General features: G+C 35.3%; 1 protein-coding gene across 1 annotated transcript; it reads left to right on the top strand.

Moving 5' to 3' along the window:
- Positions 1-5,195: 5,195 nt before the first annotated feature.
- On the top strand, positions 5,196-19,671 carry LOC125669288 (neuronal acetylcholine receptor subunit alpha-3-like). Its single transcript, XM_048903751.2, has 6 exons — positions 5,196-5,295; positions 8,326-8,504; positions 11,398-11,442; positions 13,588-13,712; positions 15,355-15,890; positions 19,027-19,671. Exons 1-6 carry the CDS (start codon positions 5,271-5,273, stop codon positions 19,440-19,442), a joined length of 1,326 nt encoding a protein of 441 aa, XP_048759708.1. The 5' UTR covers positions 5,196-5,270; the 3' UTR covers positions 19,443-19,671.
- The last annotated feature ends 1,503 nt before the right edge of the window (positions 19,672-21,174 follow it).

Genomic DNA, 21,174 nt, shown 5'->3' with positions numbered 1-21,174 from the left:
CATATTCCTTCATTTTCATCATGGCCAATGGGTATGATGGGTCAGGACCATCGCACAGGCGAAAATCAGTCAATCTGGACTTAGTAAACCAAATTCATGAAATTGAAGGAAATACTATTACTGATTAAAGGATGCAATCGAAGACGCCAGCATAGGGCAATGATATTTCTGTGATTGCTATGTTTGATATATTTCTGTGATTGCTATGTTTGATATGTTTCTGTGATTGCTATGTTTGATATATTTATGTGATTGCTATGTTTGTTATGTTTCTGTGATTGCTATGTTCGATATGTTTCTGTGATTGCTATGTTTGATATATTTATGTGATTGCTATGTTTGTTATGTTTCTGTGATTGCTATGTTTGATATATTTCTGTGATTGCTATGTTTTATATGTTTCTGTGATTGCTATGTTTTATATGTTTCTGTGATTGCTATGTTTGATATATTTCTGTGATTGCTATGTTCGATATGTTTCTGTGATTGCTATGTTTGATATATTTATGTGATTGCTATGTTTGATATGTTTCTGTGATTGCTATGTTTGATATATTTATGTGATTGCTATGTTTGATATGTTTCTGTGATTGCTATGTTTGATATATTTATGTGATTGCTATGTTTGATATGTTTCTGTGATTGCTATGTTTGATATATTTATGTGATTGCTATGTTTGATATGTTTCTGTGATTGCTATGTTTGATATGTTTCTGTGATTGCTATGTTTGATATGTTTCTGTGATTGCTATGTTTGATATATTTCTGTGATTGCTATGTTTGATATGTTTCTGTGATTGCTATGTTTGATATGTTTCTGTGATTGCTATGTTTGATATATTTATGTGATTGCTATGTTTGATATATTTATGTGATTGCTATGTTTGATATGTTTCTGTGATTGCTATGTTTGATATGTTTCTGTGATTGCTATGTTTGATATGTTTCTGTGATTGCTATGTTTGATATGTTTCTGTGATTGCTATGTTTGATATGTTTCTGTGATTGCTATGTTTGATATGTTTCTGTGATTGCTATGTTTGAAATGTTTCTGTGATTGCTATGTTTGATATGTTTCTGTAATTGCTATGTTTGATATGTTTCTGTGATTGCTATGTTTGATATGTTTATGCGCAATTTCGCTGAAATGTCGAAGACTATGACTTCAGTTCAAAAAGAACTTAATTATCTAAAATGTGATCGGTCGTCAATGGAAGCGAATTCGCCTTCGAGGAAACGTGGACTGAGTGGTTCGCCACCTCCACTTAAGACAACCAAGCCTAAATCTCATAAGCGTCTCACATACGACCATAGTGGTGATGAAACAGATTTCGATGACTCGGACGTCGAAGATGCGCTAAATTCCATTATCGAGGGAGAGGAAAACAACCATGGCAAGAAGTCTCTGCACTCAAAGAACTGTCACAGTTTCGGGAATGACAAGACGAGTGATCCATAAAGCTCAGATTTGGCAAAGTTGATGGGAAAATGTTTTCTTTAAAGACTAAATTGGAAAAAATCATAGGATATTTTAACAAGCATGACAGACCCCAAACCCCCCCCCACAATAAACAATGTTTCCGCGCCAAAGGTCATATGGGGGAAAAATGTTCTCCAAAAACAAAGCCAGTGACATTAAGTTACAGACCATTCAGAATATCGTAGGGAAAGTCATGAATCCTACGCTGAGACTTTTTGATATGTTAATAGCAGCACAGAGAAAAGTAGAATTTTTTTTACAGAAGCAAATTATTGAAAGGGTTTATGAAAATCATTGTGATATTTTTTTTTATTCTAACATTTTTCTGCGTCCCAAAAAGATGGGTCTTATAGAATAATTTTGAATTTAAAGAAACTGAATGACTTTGTTGACAACTGTTACTTTAAGATGGAGACCTTGGTGACCGCATTGTCTTTGATAAGGTCAAATTGTTGGTCTAGTTCATTAGATATAAAAGATGCTTGCCATTCTGTGAAAATTCACAAGAGTAGTGTACCTTTTCTTAGGTTTAAGTGGGAAATAAAACCTATCAGTTTATATGCTTACTTATGGGTTTGGCAAGTGTTCCACGTATTTTTACAAAAATTATGAAGCTTGTTTTTTCTTAACTTAAAAACCTTGGTCATCTTAATGTTAGTTACATAGATGATGCTTTGTTATTGGACAAAACAAAAGATGAGTAAGGTTATTAATCCAGAAAAATATCTTTTCTATGCAAGTCAGTGTTGTTTTGTTGTTGTTGTTTTTGTTGTTAGATTCTGTTACAATGACTGTTAGACTTGCCCAAGAAAATGTACAATCTATCAAAGAACTTCGTGGTGTGACTTTGAATCAGAGTGAAGTGACTATAAAACAGGTAGCTCAGCATCTAGACACTTTCGTAGCTTAGAACTGAACCAGGAATGGAGTATGCTAGACTTTAGAAATTAAAAAAGATGTTGCTCTGAAACTTTGAAGCATGTATGACAATTTCTCATCAGAGTAGGATGGATTTAGAATGGTGGTTCCATAATGTTTGTACATCTTACAAAGCGTTAATTTTAATAAGAGACCCTGCAATGTTTCTATTTAAAAGTGACAGTTCAAAGTTTGGAGGGGGGGGGGTGTTAATGAGGAGTCGGATGAAGCAGGTGGTGATGTGTGGGTCAGTGATATTTCTGTTGTTTTAATTATTTAGAGCTTTTAATCGGGTTTTATACTCTACAAGGACTTGGAAAGAATATCAAAGATTCTCATGTAAGGCTTTGTATGGATAAATCAGGAGCGTTGTCTGATGTAAATAATCATGGAGGCAAGATCCCTACTTGATCTGACTCACGGTTTTTGGTTATTAATAGAAATATGTGGATTAGTGTAGAGCATTTTCAGGCCGCAACAAATATCATAGCCGATTCCTTATGTCGAAAAAATGTTGACATGGAATGTAAGCTGGATGAAACCATTTTTGAAAAAGTGCAAAATCTGTGTGGTAAATGTGATTTAGACTTGTTGGTCCAAGAGCAATCATCAGTTAGAAAATTATTTTTCAAATAGACCAGATTGGATTGCTGCAGGAATTGATGCTTTTTACACATTCTATGAGAAATATTGACTGTTATTTATTTCCTCCCATTAGTGTCATAGGCAGAGTATTGAGGGCAGTACAGGAAGAGGCGGTGCAGTTCGCTCTGTTGATAGTCCCAGTGTGGAAGACTCGCCCATGGTTCCCTCTATTGATTCATCAGACTGCAGGTCCATGTTATCTTCCATCGAAAACGGAGACTCTCTTAAAGTTGCCAAAAGATCCAGGTCGACGACATCCTCTGACAAGGGTGAAGATGGGTGCATTCAGTTTGTTCAGAAATGCTTGTGTAGTAGAAAATTACCAACAGACACTATCAATATCATATGCGGATCATGGCGGGAATCCACCAAGAGACAGTATAGGGGTTAACAATAAAAATTAGTTTCAATGTTTGTTTTAAAAAATAGTGTGATCCATTTAAACCAAATGTTGATTTAGTTTTTCGAATGTCTTACAGATTTGTATAAGAAAAATCTTGGTGATAGTGCTTTAAACACAGTAAGAAGCTCATCACGCTCTCTTTTGTTTCTTTTGGCGAATTCTAGTTTGGAACTAGGAGATCATATTTCAGGCAATGCCTCTTGTCTGATCCATTTATGTTTTATTCATAATGAAATATTGTTTAAATGAAGTCTCGTTTAACTTTGTAATTATTTTGTAAATAGCAAAAATTTAAACCCGCCATTTTGATCATCTTATCGACATTCTTGTGACGGCCAGCATTTTTTCTCGTTTTCGTTTTTGATTTATCATATTCAAATGACAATGAATATGTACGTTGGACCAAATAATCATTTGCCGTCAGAAGTTTTCAGAAGTCAAATTGACCACCGTTGACTGCACTTGCAATGGATATCAGTTCCGCTATTCGATCCAAACCCTTTCAATTTGGCCGTTTACGCCGAAAATGGAGATTGGAAACTTCTTATCTGTATAGAGTAATACTCCTACTGATAGAGTTGTAGGGGGATACTCATCATTTGAAAATAAATTTCCGCATACGCATATGCAGAAGACCCTTTAGATACAATGTTTCCGTTGCACTGATGACTTCTGAACCCAATGACAAACTTTACGTGGATAATGAAGAAATTCTGGTCGATGCTATCTACCTTATCTGTGATACCAGACAGCATTTCAGACATACATGTAGCTGTGTAAGTATGTTTTCCAAATACAAGTACATAAAAAAAACCCAGCCCTTTACTAATTACTTCTCCGATTTGGATTGTTCATACGTAAATTTTTAGATTATAATATTTTGCTGTTGTAGTAATTTACCTAAGGACAACACTGGTCCTGTCAGCGTTGTCCGTTTTATTTGTCACTATCGTTTTCAACTTCCATCGCTATTTCGAGGAAAAGCCAATGTCTTCTAGTCTACATTCGCTTGGATCCAAATTGGAAAAATGGTTGTGCAGAAGAATGTTTGACACATCAGCACAGCAAGAAGACCCGCTCAAAATGATTCCCTGAACAAACCCAACATGATGCTGAAATGTCCATTCTATAATGAACTGAGATTAAAATATATAAAAAAGATATTATTTCAAACGGCCAAGTACCTTTAAACTGGTTCAGTTACTAAGTGTTCAAAATGTCAAAGAATTGATTAATTTAGGTAAATACTTGTATTTAGCATGCCTAAAAAGAGATGCTTAATCTAGCCTTTGTTCCATTTATATATACTCTCCTGTGTGTGATGTTTGTACATATATATATACCATATTTATGTTATTCTGTTTCTGATGAGCCGTTTGGCTCAAGGATAATAAAGAACTTGAACTTGAAAGACGATACAAGTGGGAACGAGGACATGACGTGGATTAATTAAACTATTCTTTGTGCTCGGCCGATTCTTTTTCGTAACATTTATTAGAACAATAATTTTTCCCATTCTCTAAAATATCCTACATATTAAAGGTACTCAGTAACGGAGAGCAGACGCACTAACTGATTGCTACATTTTAGTTTACTCTTAAGAACATAAATTAATTAAGAAATTTTAATTGGATTTTAACTTTGATCAATAAGAGTACTTGTTTAAGTGTTTACGTATCGTATCAATAAAGGGAATGGAGGGGTAGAAACAATATATCGTGTTTTCAGATGTCCCAAACCTTTAAATGAACCCACAGAAGGTATTTAATAATGTTTCAATCTGGTCTGAGGGATAATTAAATGTCTGACGCAGACGGAGGAAGATGGGATTGCTCTTGCTCTTGTTTGGTAAGTTTTCTGGGAACACCCAGTTCTCTTATTTTTCTGACATTTCTTTACGACACCCATCTTTGAATATCAGCTTTACTTTCTTTATACTTTGTCATAGCCCTCACCTGTTCTTCAATATCTCTCATACGTATATCCGACACTTCTTTACAACATTAACCTTTAACTTCCAGATATGTCTTATATCTTTTGATTTTTTTAAATTAATATTTTCGTTTGAAATATCCTTAGTTATACAATACTAGTCATAAATTTGCACAGTGTTCATAATACTGGGAATTCGTTAAATTTTGCGGGGAATCGGTTTTGATGGGTACCCTAATCCCTTGAATTTTAAACCACAACGAAATACACAATTCATATGTACAGAAACTATAGGCTATCCACGAAATTATGTTTCCACGAAACTATAAATTCTCGACATGAATTTAGAACATTTCCTATATAGTAGTCATAATGTAGATTTTGAATTTACAAGTAGGGTAAATGTTACATTAGTGTTTTAGAAATGAAAGAATGTAAAACTAACTCTAAAATCTCACAGGAGAAAAACGGGTCAATCAATTCTCAAAAGTACACAAAAATCCGAGTGTGAAATGAATATAAAATTTGTCAATAAGGGGTCATAATAAAGCATGTTTATACACTCACTCAGCAAATTCAAAATAATCTTTTTGTATGATATTCAATTGTATGCATGAATTTAGTGATATCAGGTTCGACGAAAATATGAAGTATTACCATGCATTGGTTCTTACTAATACCGAGAACAATGTCGAATTGGGATCAGTTTTGTCATAGCATTATCACTCCTGGTTTTCCTTCCAAGAAAAAATATGCCATTACTTCTATCACCTAAACCAACAGCGCAGTAACTCTAAAATTTCAGTTTTTACTCGCAAAATCATATACTTTGCTGAGATTTGGTTAAGAAATTATTTGGAATATGTTGTTCTAAAAATCTGACTTTCCTGTTAAATAAATTACATCGTCGAAAACAATTAATATTTTGGATTGCCAATCATAACACTAGAAAGCGCAAAATAATATTGAGTATGCCAAAATTCAAATGAGTTTCTATTCAACGTAACATTAAGGAAATATCCCTTTTATTTTGAAATAACAGTACAATGAAGTACACATGTATATGTAATACAAAAGAAAACAGGACCCCTTCCAATTTGTGATCGAGATTATAGAAATCTTAACAGGCATTATCTGATAAAGATAACACGACCATTTTGCCTATAGACACGTAAGTTGCTACTCCGCAAAAACAATATTTATTTTTGGTCTTCGTCACCTATCATCTACTTATAAACTTTTAAAGGGCTTTGCTAGAGTTTTTTTAACATAAGTCCAATGCATATTATCTAGCTTAACAGATCTAAAATTGTCAGTTTATTCATTAACTCTCAATCGAAGTTTGCAGATTTACATTATGTATTATCCAAGATGCCTGATGAATAACCATAAGATGTTTATATTCTTTGTATGGCGTTACTGGCGGAGGTGACTTTAGGGTACCGTTGGGCTGCTTCATTACGAAACAAGATGTGACGATCCGTTAATAGGCTCCTTGTGTAATGGGTAAACGCAAATGCACATCAAAATTGTGCAAAGCATTAGCGCAAATGCGTGGATAGCCCAACATGTCAAACAAATCAAAGTTAAGACACACTAATATTTTGTTACCTGTGCTATACGTTGTTTTATTTTATGAGTTTAGGGTAGTTCCTTCTTGGACTATTTCTATTTATCACCATTCAAATATGGAAAGAAAGCATGTAGTTTGCACCAATTTCAAAATATCAAACACCAAGGTGGTACCTTGGATAAATGCGCATATACAAGACAAGCTATTATATACGGTATTGATTTAACTCAGTTCTTAATTTCTCCTTCTTGCGGCTAAACGTTCCCGGAGCGGATCTAGGAAATGGTTAGGTGGAAGTTCACAATATATTATGGCATATGGTAGGCTTACATTCTTTGATGATCCTAAGCATTCAAAGTTTGGAATGTGTGGGAGGGAAAGTATATTTTGGGGGTATCGAAATGGTTTCAAATTTTTCAAACTATAGAAGTCTATATGAAATAGCAAAACACATTTTTTAATTCTCAAACTTTACATTGTCCGTTGTCAATGAAATATGGTATATAGAGGTAGATGAGGATGACGAATAAAATAGTGAAGTTGAAATTTTCAAAATGGACGCCGAAAACGCGTCAATTCTTTAATGTTGTTCGATCTCAACAAACTTTGGTATGTATGGGTAGTTGAGGATGGCGAATAAAATAATGAAGTGGAATTTTCAAAATGAATTAACCATTTTATATATTTTTTTAAGACAACGAGTCAAATTTTTAAATAAAACCTTAATGCATATGGGAACCCCTACCCAATTTTTTACAGGGGTTCTGGAGATACTTTTAAAGATATTTCCAGCATTTCACATGCTGTTGAGGATACAATGAAACTGATTTATACGGAAACTCCTGCCCAACGCTTCAATTTTTGGTTGATATGTAAAATATACCGTAATATGTCTCCATTAACTATTAGCGCACTCAAGGCTTGTTTCTTCTTTGTTCCTATTATATATATTACACTTGTGCTGAGAGGGTTTCTTTTCATTTTAACGGTTCTCAGGGGAATTAACTTTCTGGGTTTTACAAGAGGAGTGCAAATCTAAAATCAAAGTGCAGTTTATTTTGTAGAAAGTGAACTTAAAAGCAATTTTCTTTTTTGTCTAGGGATTCTTCGGTGTTTGTTTGGGAGATTTTCGTAATAGTACCCTGTTACAATTATTTCCTTTTTTTCACCCGTCTTAGTTGTGCAGCAGAATGATTGCATTTAATCTGTACATCATAGCAATCATATTTTTTTACTGTTAAATTCAATAGAAACAATATTAAATGTCATCCTAAAATTTTTAGAGAAAAAATTGAAGGCTGGATGTCCCTCTTGTCTACCTCTACGTCTACAGTGATAATAATCAGGTTGTAACCCTGACTATCTGTTTTCAGAATGGTTATTTCTAATACATCCACTCTTTGGTGCCAAAAAGCCATCCCCGCCATCATACTCCCCGGAACTGGAGAGTGGGCTGAGATCGGAGTTGTTTACCGGATATTCCGTCTTACAGAGGCCTACCAAAAGGGTGGAAGTCTACGTGGAGCTCACCCTACTCACCGTTAACGATCTGGTAGGTATAGATCCCAAGCTTGATCGGTACGGCTATTTACAGTAAACAATGTGATGTAATGTGTATACCAGTTTAGCTTTTCAAAAAAGATTAAGGAGTCAGACAGTAAATTATTTTATAATCAGTGAAGGTGTATTGAAAAATGTCAAATTCCATAGCCAAGGGTGACGATGAAAGAGAAACACCTACATGTATCATCATCCTTGGTTGTTATACTAAGAAGACAAGAAATGTTTGTAAAACAGATACCCCCCCCCCCCCGGTGGTGCAAAATTGAAAAGGGTTATACACATGCATCGTTTAATTGATAATAGTGCCAAAATAATTCTCAAGATATTGAGCGGACAATATATTTCTATGTTCAGAGTGGATTGACCTTGGCCTTTGACCATGTGACCTCAAAATTGATATGGGTCATCTACTCCTTAGATGTACTAGGCACCAAGTGTAGTGCCATCAAGCCAATGATTCTTAAAACACAGGAGACAATATATTACTATGTCCAGTTTGACCCTTGATCATAGGAAACCCAAATTGATAGAGGTCATTTCCTCCTTATGATGTACCAGTGTACCAAGTTTGATGTCAATCAAGCAAAGGACTCTCAAGATATTGAGCGGACAGTATATTTCTATGCCCAGTTTGAACTTTGACCTTTGACCATGTGACATCAAAATCAATAGGAGTCATCTACTCTTTAGGATGTACCAGTGTACTAAGTTTGATGTCTTACAAGCAAAGGGTTCTCAAGATATTGAGCAGACATCATCTTCCTATGCCAGAGTGGATTGACCCTTGACCTTTAATCTTTTAAACTCAAAATCGATAGGGGTCCTCTTCTACTTATAACCAATTTACATTTGAAAATATCAGTACGATCAAATGAATGGTTCTCAAGATATTGAGCGGACAACATGTGCTCTACCAACGGTTGATAGCTGCAGTTATGCCCCCCTATACATGTATATATATATATATATATATATATATATATATATATATACATGTATATATATATATATATATATATATATATATATATATATATATATATATGTATATACACACAAAGGCGCTAAAGCTTTACTAAACGTCTTCGTGGATCTTTTTTTTATTTTTTACCTATACTTTTACCGATCATTGCGAAAAGTAATTATTATCTATCTATCTATCTATATATATATATATATATATATACACACACACACACACACACACACACACACACACACACACACACACACACACACACACACAAAGCACTATAAAGACCAACGACACGAACAGTTAGATTGTCAAATTTTCGGGACGGCCTGTTCCTTCCTCAGGACATACTCAAGTTAGAGATGTGTTCTAATTCGCTCCCTAGAAAACACGTCTTATTCGTCCAATGAACTGATACACAATCACGATCAGCCGCGTCCTAATTAGCCTACACACACTCGCATCCCTTGTTCGGATAACCTATCTACAGTAAAGCAGTGATCTGGTATACGTATAAACTACAGTTTATATTTGCAGTAAAACAATGATATACTGTCTATATCGACACTTAAAAATTGGTATGAAGAACATGGGATTTGAAAATGTGATGATCTATAAAAATCGGACGTCTAATCGTTACTAAAATATTTGATAAGGAAAATCTTGTTTGATCCTTTTACTGTATGATAACAAAAGGAACAAAGAAATACTTCGGAAAATTTTACAAAACTATTTAACAAGCATGGCCACTTCTACATTGGAAAGATATATCTAAATACCTTATGAACAGATCATATACTTTTTTTTCAATTCAACCGCGATATTTGTTATTTTTGCCAATGAATAGTTCACATTGTTATGTGAACTTTAAAATCTTTAATTGACACAAACTATCTATTAAGAAAACACAGTGTTTTAACAAAAACTTTTAATATAAAATGATTGAAGTTTCAAATTTTAGATTTTATAACATAATTTTAACAGTGATTACCACTCTCTGACCACAGGCACTTGTTTCATACACGAGTCCCCCCTCCTAAGAAGGAAACAAGTGCCTGTGTCTCTGACTGATGGTGATGAGAGCCAAATGTACTTACAACATGTATAGGGAAGAACAATAACTTTTTACCTCTTGCATTTGATTGATTGTATATAATTGCTTAACGTCCCTCTCAAGAATTTTTCACTCACATAGTGACGTCACCAATTGCTTCAAATTTAGGCCTATGCTGGGCGTTTACAGCCATTGAGCAGTGAGGGTTCTTTAGCGTGCCACACCTACTGTGACACGGTACATTCGTTTTTAAGGTTTTCTCCGAGGACCCGTGACATTCACACCTGATGCCGAGCATTTGGCGGCAGAACTGTCACTACCTGTTTTAACGACTTACGGAGATTACTTGTATCCACGCCATTTAGGAATAGAACGTTTGCATTTGGATATGATTTACTCTGTGTTTTAGACACACAGACAGACGGACAACATGCAGATGACAAACAAAAGGTGATCAGGAAAGGTCACGAGCTTTCAGCTCAGGTGGACTTAGATAATGCTAGAAAAGGAATCATACTTGCATTTCAATTTGAATTTCTTTTTAAAATGATCAGCATACCTATATAGGTACTTTTATATATCATTGTCTATCGTACCCAAATTGTGCAATTTTTTTTTTTTTTTGCTTACCGGGATAAAATTGACAAAAGCTATGAAATGCATTTCTTTTTACATGAATTACTGAAGACAGTGTCTGAAAGGGAATATTTACACTGTGTTTGGAATAAATTTCCTATTTTCAAAAAGCTTCAAGAACGGAATATTGATTTCCAATTATTCTCTTATTAGATACCACTGAAACTGTGTACTTTTAATTAAATAAGATAATTGATACTGTTTCATTACTTGTTGTAGAACATAAAGGACCAGACCTTATCAATATCCGGACAACTCTCTCTGGTAAGAAATCAATTTTCCCAATGGTCACAAAAATGCTTTAATAATTTTATATTTTATTTTCCTTTGAGTAATGAAATCAAGACATTACCAACGGTAGGTAAAGTGTGACTAATATATAACCCAGGGACGTATCATGAGGGTTCTTTGTAGTGCCAACATCTTTGTAGTGCCAACATCTGTCATCACAGATCTCACTTATTTAAAGGTTTCATCCGTAAGACCCGAGACTCTCACTTCTGAACGTTTGGCGAAGGAACAGTCACTGCCTCTGGGTTTTTTAACGTCTTGGGTTTGACATGGCCAGGGTACGAGCTGGTATGGAACCCTCGATACGAGCGCTCTAACCACTGGGCCTAAGCCAAACTTAACAAATCAAGGATGAGGTGATACAGCTATTGGAGTCGGCTCCCTTTTCCAGGGTCAATAAAAGCAACTTTACTGCACAAAAGTTAAACTTTTATACACAGACGCACCAAACGATGGTTTCTAAATAGTTTTAACAGTTCCTTTTCTTTTTTCATGAGGAATTTCGAAATATCAATTGATTTTTAAACTTTTCGTCATGGTACTCCTTCATGAATAATGAGAAACAAAGTGGGCGGGTCTTAACACAAAGGACAACATTCAATTTAGGACACTAGTGCATTCCACTTTGCATACCCTGGTATAATGTAAACAATGGAAATATATAATTATATATAAATGTTTAGAAAATTAGATTCAGAAACGTCAGCTTATTTCTGATAACTACATGTGCACATGTAAATAACTAAATACAATTTATCAAAATTTAGTGCATTGGTAAATAAATTACATATATACCGTATGTATCGAATACACTTTGTCTAAAGTACATGACGCAATCGGACTCCTCGAATGTCTCGCGCACTCGACATAGATCTCGGATGTAATACGATGGCATCCATGAGCGAATTTGATGCATTGCTGTGATCCGAGATCTATGTCGAGTGCGCGAGACATTCGAGGAGTTCCGATTGGTACATGACGTTGAAGGCGTGTTTATGTTCTTACATCCAAATCACGTGATTTGTAAAGAGCGAGCTATTCCATGTAGGTCATTGAGTTAAAACAGGTTTTTCCATGATAGAGAAGTTCTAGTTTTTTTGATAATCTTTATTTTAGAATATAGTCGATATGGGCTACAGTTACCGACATACGAAATTATAAAGTTTTTAACAATATACAATCACAGCTTAAATTATCTAACTGTACCTACTATCGTCTATATATTTCCAGATGTGTAAAAGTATGGTTGGGGCCAAATGCCTGTGAGAATTTCAGCTAATGAGGAAACCCCAAGCTTAAACTCAGAATTTTACACCGTTGGGGGCGAATGTATGTTCCATGTAACATTTAAATCATAAAAGTACAAATGTTAATGAGTAAAATCATGTAAATTTTAACATGAAACAAGAAAATCCATTTTTAGCCGAGTTGCAACGAAGTTGAACTCGGCTATTGGTTTGGTGATGCGGGCGGGCGGTTGGGCGTCAACAGTTGGTTTCCGGATGATAACTCGAAAAGTTTACAATCTAATCAAATGAAACTTTGATATATTGTTGAGTACCAGGTAAGGAAGACCCCTATTAATTTTGGGAGGAGGGAATGGTCAAAGGTCAAGGTCACAGTGACCGTAAATAGAATGAAAATTTCAGAAAAATTTGGTTTCCGGATGATAACTCAGCAAGTTTAAATCCGAATCAAATGATACTTAAAGATATTGTTATGTACTAGATAAGGAAGACCCCTATTGATTTTGGAGAAAAAAGGTCCAAGGTCAAGGTCACAGTGACCGAAAATAGATTGAAAACTTCAGACAAATATGGTTTCTGGACAGTAACTTGAAAAGTTTAAAACTGAAATTAGTTCTTCACAATTATAAATATGCCACATCATTCCTTACTTTACAATGTATCCCATGCAACTCGGCTCATGCACTCCTGAGTGCATATATTGATTTTCAACAATATATTGGGGGCCATTTCATATAACCATTTTACTTCATCCCTTCAATTCACCTTACGGTGCATGCATTGTCTATTACTGAAAAACATATATCGCCTGTGCTACAATAACTTTCCTGTTTGATATGCTTATTTCTTTAGTGGGTTCCCTTTCTTACAGTCATGGTATGATCCGCGCCTCTCGTGGCATTCCTCACAGAATCGCTCACAGGACTACTCAAACATCATGTTCTTATTCAGCAACGAAATCTACGTGTGGAAACCGTGTGTCTTCATTGAAAATTCGTGAGTCAATAAATTTGGCAAGAGAGACATTAAACAATATACAATTAATCATTCAGATACAATTAATCAATCATTCACTATATTTAGCTTCATGACTATATTATTCACTATATTTAGCTTCATATTTAGCTAAATACAGTCAGGTGATTTCGAAGTTTTGATAGCTCTCGATACTCCGATGTAGACAAATCAGGCACAAGTATTTATAGTACAAGTTCTTAAAGCAATATGAATGGCGTTTCTACAGTACCAGAATACCGAGTTTGGTGTCAATCAAGCTAATAATTTTTGAAATATAGTAGAAAATATATTAATATGTCCAGTCTAACCCTTGACCTTTCACCTTGTGACCTCAAAATCAACAGGGGTCATCTTCTCCTGAAGATGTACCAGTATACTAAGTTTGATGTCGGTCAAGCAAAGGGTTCTCAAGATACTGAATGGACAGCATATTTCTATGTCCAGTTTGATCCTTGACCTTTGACCATGTGACCTTAAAATCAATAGGGGACATCCTCTCCTAAAGATGTACCAGTGTACCAAGTTTGATGTCTGTTAAGCAAAGGGTTCTCAAAATATTGAGCAGACAGTATCTTCCTATGTCCAGTTCAACCTTTAATCTTTGACCATGTGACCTTAAAATCAATAGGGGTCATCTTCTCCTAAAGATATACAGTGTACGAAGTTTGATGTCTGTCAAGCAAAGGATTCTCAAGATATTGAGTGGGCAGTATATTCCTATGTTCAGTTTGACCCTTGACCATGTGACCTCAAAATCAATAGGGGTGATCTTCTCCTGAAGATGTACCAGTGTACCAAATTCGATGTCTGTAAAGGGTTCTCAAGATAATGAGCTGACAATATCTTCCTATGTCTAGTTTGACCCTTGACCTTTAACCATGTGACCTCTAAATCAATAGGGATCATCTTCCCATAAAGATGTACCAGTGTACCAAATTTGATGTCTGCCAAGCAAAGGATTCTCAATATATTGAGCGGACAGCATCTTCCTATGGCCAGTTTGACCCTTGACCTTTGACCATGTGACCTCAAAATCTGTAGTGGTGATCTACTCCGTAGGATGTACCAGTGTATCAATATTGATCTCTGTCAAGCAAAGGGTTCTCAAGATATTGAGCGGACAGTATTTTCTATGTCAAGAGTGGATTGACCCTTGACCTTTGGACCTGAAAAACAAAAGGAGTCCTCTTTTACTCATATCCAACCCACATATGAAATAGCATTACGATGAAGTGAATGGTTCTCAAGATATTGAGTGGACAATATGTGGTCTACCGACCGACCGACAGGTGCAAAGCAATATGCCCCTCTTCTTTGAAGTGGGCATAATTATGTATAGTATAATGATGTTATCAAATTAGTATTTATGGAAAAATATACGGACTTTACTATACAATGCACAATACCGGTATCTAAAGCGTTGAGAACCTTCCCCATTTGATATATCAAATTCGATCGAGGATCTTATTGAGAATCAGTTAATTTCAAATGTGGACACTAGTGTAACAAAATGAGAAAACAGTCTTTATATTGTTTTAAAAATGCATTTTTTAAAATCAATCTGCTATAATGAAAGAATATCTATAACATTTTATAATGTACATTATATTGATCATTTCAGAGTAGATGATTTGTCGGTGATAAGCGATCCCAACACCCCCATGCGTCTAAACATTTTGGGATTCGTTAAATGGAGTCCTGCTGGTATCTACAAGGTTAACTGTGAGTCGGATATAACCTACTATCCACTAGATTACCAAACCTGTTACGTAAAATTCACGACATCCAGCTATACGTTATGGGAAATTAAACTGAAGATGTCTCAGAACTCCGTTAATCTTGATTTTTACGCCGAAAACGGCGAATGGGAGCTTTTGTCTGCAACGGGGGAGGTATCCAATGACAAGTCACGAGGTGGCCAGTCCTTCTCCAGTCTGACTTATAGAATAACCATGCGCAGACGACCGCTGTTCCATGTGCTGAATACGATGTTTCCCGTGGCTCTGATGGCGATCCTTATTCCGCTAACTTTCAAACTCCACGTGGATTCTGGAGAAAAAATCGGATACTCTTTAACAGTACTCCTGGCATACGCCGTGTACTTGTCGGTTATATCGGAAAATATCCCAAGTACATCCGTCTCTGTATGTTATATGTGTAAGTAGCGTGTCAGACATTATTCTTTTCACAATTCTACCATGCAGTAATGGATGCAGATGGAAGGTATAGTATTTGTCAGGCAGAGAAGAAACGTGAACTCCGCTTTATAATCACGTTGTATTTTCAACAGTAGATAACCCCGCTTTTAAGCTAATGAGCGTTGGACGTGCAAGTCTTGATAGTTCTACTTACCATACTGAAGCCAACAGTTCGCCTGAACATGTTAATTGGCACATCACAATTATATGCATCTCAAAGCAAAAACTTAGAGGTTGCTAGCTTCTTAATTTTGAAGAGTCCACGAAACGAGTATCGAGGCAAGGTTGTTTAACCTTGGACAGTCATTTCCTGCCCTGTGTTTTGGTCTGTGAGGGTATCACATGGAGCTTCACAAATCCGGGGTCACTCTTCAGACCTCTATAATCATTGAATATAAAGTGATTGAATGAAGCAAAACTGCCCAAAAGATAAATAAAAATGTAGACGAGCCCATAAAACTATAGAAAGGGGTCACATCGGCCTTTGGGAGCCATTGTGGTAACCAGAAAGTTCCCTAATTTAACTTCTCATATGGTCATAATGAATGTTTATGACTTGATGTTTGAGGAGTCTACGAAACGAGTATCGTGATAATGTAGAGGATCTTTTGAACTATTATTCTCCGCTCATAGTTTGGGGATGTAGAGATACCACATGGGAGTTCCCGTGGGCGGAGTCAGTTTTCAGACATCTGTAATGATAGAATATAGTGTGATCGAATGTAACAAAACTGATCAAATGATGGATAAAAATGTAGACGAACTCTTGGACCCCTCAAGAGGGATATCATCGGTATTTGGGGGAACTGAGCTCACCTGGAAGGTCTTAATTCCATTTATCATAATGAAGGTTAATAACAGTTTGGGGATATAGGGGTACCACCTAGGGCGTCCCGAGGATGGGGTTAACTTTTTAGATCTCTTTAATTATTAAGTATGGAGTGATCAGATGAAACAAGTGATTAAAAGACATAAAGCGATGCAGATAATCTTACAGGACCATTGAAAGGGGTAGGGGAGCCTATGGGGGAAATTGGGCTCTCCTGAAAATTCTTAATTTTACATCTCATAGGGTGAAAATGAAGGTTAACATCTTTTTATCTTTGAAGAGTCCACAAACGAAGTATCGAGGCAAAGTAGGCGACCGCTTGGACTATCGTTCCACGTCCTCGGTTTGGGGCTGTAGGGGTACCACTTGAAGCCTCGCGAGGGTGGGGGTCACTTTTCATATCTCTATGATTATTGACCGGTTCCTTTATTTACCCAAAATAGATTTAAGGACCAAAAACGATTTAGAGACTCAAATATTAATATTGATGAATAATAGTTCAATATAGTACATAAATTATACTAATATGTCTTTATAAAGTTAAACAGTTCTTATTATGTCTGTTTTCATCCAAACCACATCAACACAGGTGTTTGACGTTTTACGATAATAACGTCCTTTTTGGTAATTAGTGGAGCCAGTCAAAATAACTGTGATAGATGCAGACAGTTTTACAATTTTCAGTCACTTGGAGCTATTACGGACTTCAATTTATGAATTGCGGGTATATGGAGCGCCAAATTAACATAAACTCAAATAATTGAAGATATCTTCAATTATTTGAAGATATCATCAATTCATTTGATGCGCGCAACAATTGAATTAAATATCTCTTCAAATAATTAATGATATCTTCAATTCTGAATTATTGCGCGCATTAATTGAATTGATGATAGCATTAATTCTTCAATTGAATTAATGATCTCTTCAAATGAATTAATGATATCAACAATTGAATTGATGCGCGCTACAATTCAATTGAAGAGAGCAATAATTGATATAATGCGCGCATTAAATCAATTGATGAGAGCAATAATTGAATTGATGCGCGCATTAATTTATTTTATGAGAGCAATAATTGATTTAATGCGCGCATTAATTCAATTATTGCTCTCTTCAATTGAATTAATGATATCTTTAATTCATTTGAAGAGAGCAATAATTCTTTTAGAGAGAGCAACTATATAATTAAAGATATCTTCAATTCAACATATCCACAATTGAATTAATGATATCTTTAATTGAATTGTTGCTCTCTTTAAAGGAATTGATGCGCGTATTAATTCCTTATACAAAAGCATTGTAAATGATTTAAAGATATCTTCAATTGAATTAAAGAGATCATCAAATTATTTATACCGAGCTCTAACTTAATTATTGTGAGGAATATTTCTACGAAATTGATGCTCTCATCAAATGAACTGAAGAGAGCAATAATTGAATTAATGCGCGCATCAAATCTATTATTGCTTTCATTAATTGAATTAATGAGCGCATCAATTGAATTGAAGAGAGCAATAATTGAATTAATGCGCGCATTAAATCAATTATTGCTCTCATTAATTCAATTGATGCGCGCATTAATTCAATTGATGAGAGCAATAATTGAATTGAAGCGAGCATTAATTCATTTGATGAGAGCAATAATTGATTTCATGCGCGCATTAATTCAATTAAAGAGAGCAATAATTGAATTGACGATATCTTCAAATAATTAAAGATATTTTCAATTATTTGAGTTTATGTTAATTTGGCGCTCCATATGGGTAAGAAGTTAAACTTAAAAATGATATCAAATGTTGCACATTCTATATATAATTGTTTGTTGTAATTCACATTCTGCTCAATGATACAGTGTCAGGACCCATATATTAAATTTTCTATCTACTCCTTGATTTAACACTATAGATCGAGGACCGCAACATGCTGTGCGTCCCCTGTATACAGTGGGAAATAAATCGTGCTGCATTGGGCAAAATGTATCCCATTTCCAATAATGAAGAGGAAATTGCGATGATGTAGAGTTCACAATGGATTTTTGAACGAAATCAAGGCTGTAGTTACTGTTGAGAATACAATATAATTTCATGAAATTAGTTTTATATCACTCAGTAGCAGAATTAACGTTTCTCTTCGATCTGTCTGTTGAACGGGTACATGTATAATGCACATTTTATCACCCTTATAGACTTCTGTATAGCAACTAGAATGTAGATTTTAACAGAATTTACAGTGTTGTTATATTTTGTTTGATTTTATTTTGTAGCAATTTACTTGGCGACAGTATTGGGAGCTGGGACAATAGCAGTTTTGTTTGTCATAATTGTTATCAACGTTTACCACACACCACAAGAGAAACCAATTCCTCTTTGGACAAGGCGATTTATCTCCCTTCTCATGATACTGTTCTGCTGGAAATCTTCCACCTCTTGTTGTAGCAGTCGTTGTTGTAGATCAAGTAAGACAACTGTTGAAAACACTCCGGTGACGGAGATCGTGAAGAAGTCTGTCGTTTCAAATGATGATGTCGTGGAAGATGACGAAGAAGAAGACTCAGAGATAACATGGAGAACGATTGCCGCAGTCCTGGATCATTTCTTCTTCATCATCTTTATGCTTATCATTCTTTTGGCAACAGTAACATTCATATCCATCATCGTCATGAAGTACTTTACGTACTGAGCCACATACTTTTGTATCTGTACTCCTTGTTTGGTGAGAGATTACTCTACATTTATTACTTTGATTTTTGTATATAGAGAATATTTTAATATAACAAAGTACCAAGCTCTCTTTCGTGAAGTTTCATTTTTTGTCAGAACAGACGGAACTCTACACGGTGATTATTGTGACTGACACACCTGTTTGATAACTCTTTCATACTATGAGTAAAAGTATTTCACGAAATGAATTCTTCGTTTGTTATTTGTGATAGTTTATGCGGAAAAAAGTCACAAGAAAAATTAATCACACACACATAATACGAAATCAAAGGGGCTAAATATCAAAGCTCACCGCATGGACAGTGCTATCTCGTAAAACGCTGTCTCTCACGAAAATTGAATTGAGCACATACGTGAACGGAAAAGGGCATGATTTCGAACGAAAGGGCTTCTCGAGAGTCAGTTTTATCTGATGTGCTCTCAGCTTTGATAATTCGGGTACAAATGTTTATCATAATGGTTAATTTGTTGTGTTGATCGGCTACTTCATTGTCATCAACGGTAAAACTTTGTGTATCTCTGTAGATCACTCGAGATTCTCCTTCGCCATATTGCATGTAAACTCAAACCACCCCTTAAGATCGATTAAAAATTGATAAGCAATTTTCACCTTTAGTCCATAGTTCTAAGAAAATCTTCACCAGCGGTGATCATTTGATCACCGCTGACTAACTCGAACAGCGATAGTTCGAATTTTTCCTACATGGGCGTCGGTATCCAAACCATGCGGCAGACAGGTACTTTTTCAAATCCTTAAACACTTTGAGTATACTGCCTTGGCTGCAAAATTTAAGCCTATGCTCGGCGCTTGCAGCTAAAAATTCCACAGAAAAAAACTTTTAAAAACCTAGATTATCTTTGGACATAGTCATGATTTGTGTGTGTGTGTGTGTGTGTGTGTGTGTGCAAAATGTGCTGTTTTTGTGAAACAGATAACAGCATCAACAGACACGTTTCTTGTTTATCCCCAGATTGAAAATTTTATGGGATTTGATTACTTTGTTACTCACAGAGATGCCATACCATTGGTCAGGTCCTACATGTTATCAAACGGATTTTCTTGGATAAAAATGCAACTGTTCATGCTGTTTTTGTCATTGTAAAATGTGATAATGAACCATACACATTAACAAAGTTGCATTTTGATAACCTAACTGTTTTGAACTTATATGAGGGTAAACCCACAAGTCTACTTCAAAATGTACTGCAATCGAACAACCTCTGGTATAATCTGTATTTACAGCTAGTTAAAAATAAAACTACCAAATAATAAACCAAATCATGCTCATTACAAAACCCGGTACTACCAAATAATAAACCAAATCATGCTCATTACCAAAACCCGGTACTACCAAATAATAAACCAAATCATGCTCATTACCAAAACCCGGTACTACCAAATAATAAACCAAATCATGCTCATTACAAAACCCGGTACTACCAAATAATAAACCAAATCATGCTCATTACCAAAACCCGGTACTACCAAATAATAAACCAAATCATGCTCATTACCAAAACCCGGTACTACCAAATAATAAACCAAATCATGCTCATTACAAAAACCCGGTACTACCAAATAATAAACCAAATCATGCTCATTACCAAAACCCGGTACTACCAAATAATAAACCAAATCATGCTCATTACCAAAACCCGGTACTACCAAATAATAAACCAAATCATGCTCA

Source organism: Ostrea edulis, chromosome 4 (assembly GCF_947568905.1).
Source record: "Ostrea edulis chromosome 4, xbOstEdul1.1, whole genome shotgun sequence".
Taxonomy (NCBI): domain Eukaryota; kingdom Metazoa; phylum Mollusca; class Bivalvia; order Ostreida; family Ostreidae; genus Ostrea; species Ostrea edulis.
Note: the sequence above shows the minus strand (reverse complement) of the source record. Positions and strands in the feature narration are given on the sequence as shown.

What these genes read in the sequence shown, in the direction of transcription:
- LOC125669288 (XM_048903751.2), top strand. Translation starts at nt 5,271, where the DNA reads ATGGGATTGCTCTTGCTCTTGTTTG. An exon ending in TACTCACCGTTAACGATCTG is followed by an intron (nt 8,505 to 11,397) that starts GTAGGTATAGAT and finishes TACTTGTTGTAG; the next exon opens with AACATAAAGGACCAGACCTT. An exon ending in TATCCGGACAACTCTCTCTG is followed by an intron (nt 11,443 to 13,587) that starts GTAAGAAATCAA and finishes CCTTTCTTACAG; the next exon opens with TCATGGTATGATCCGCGCCT.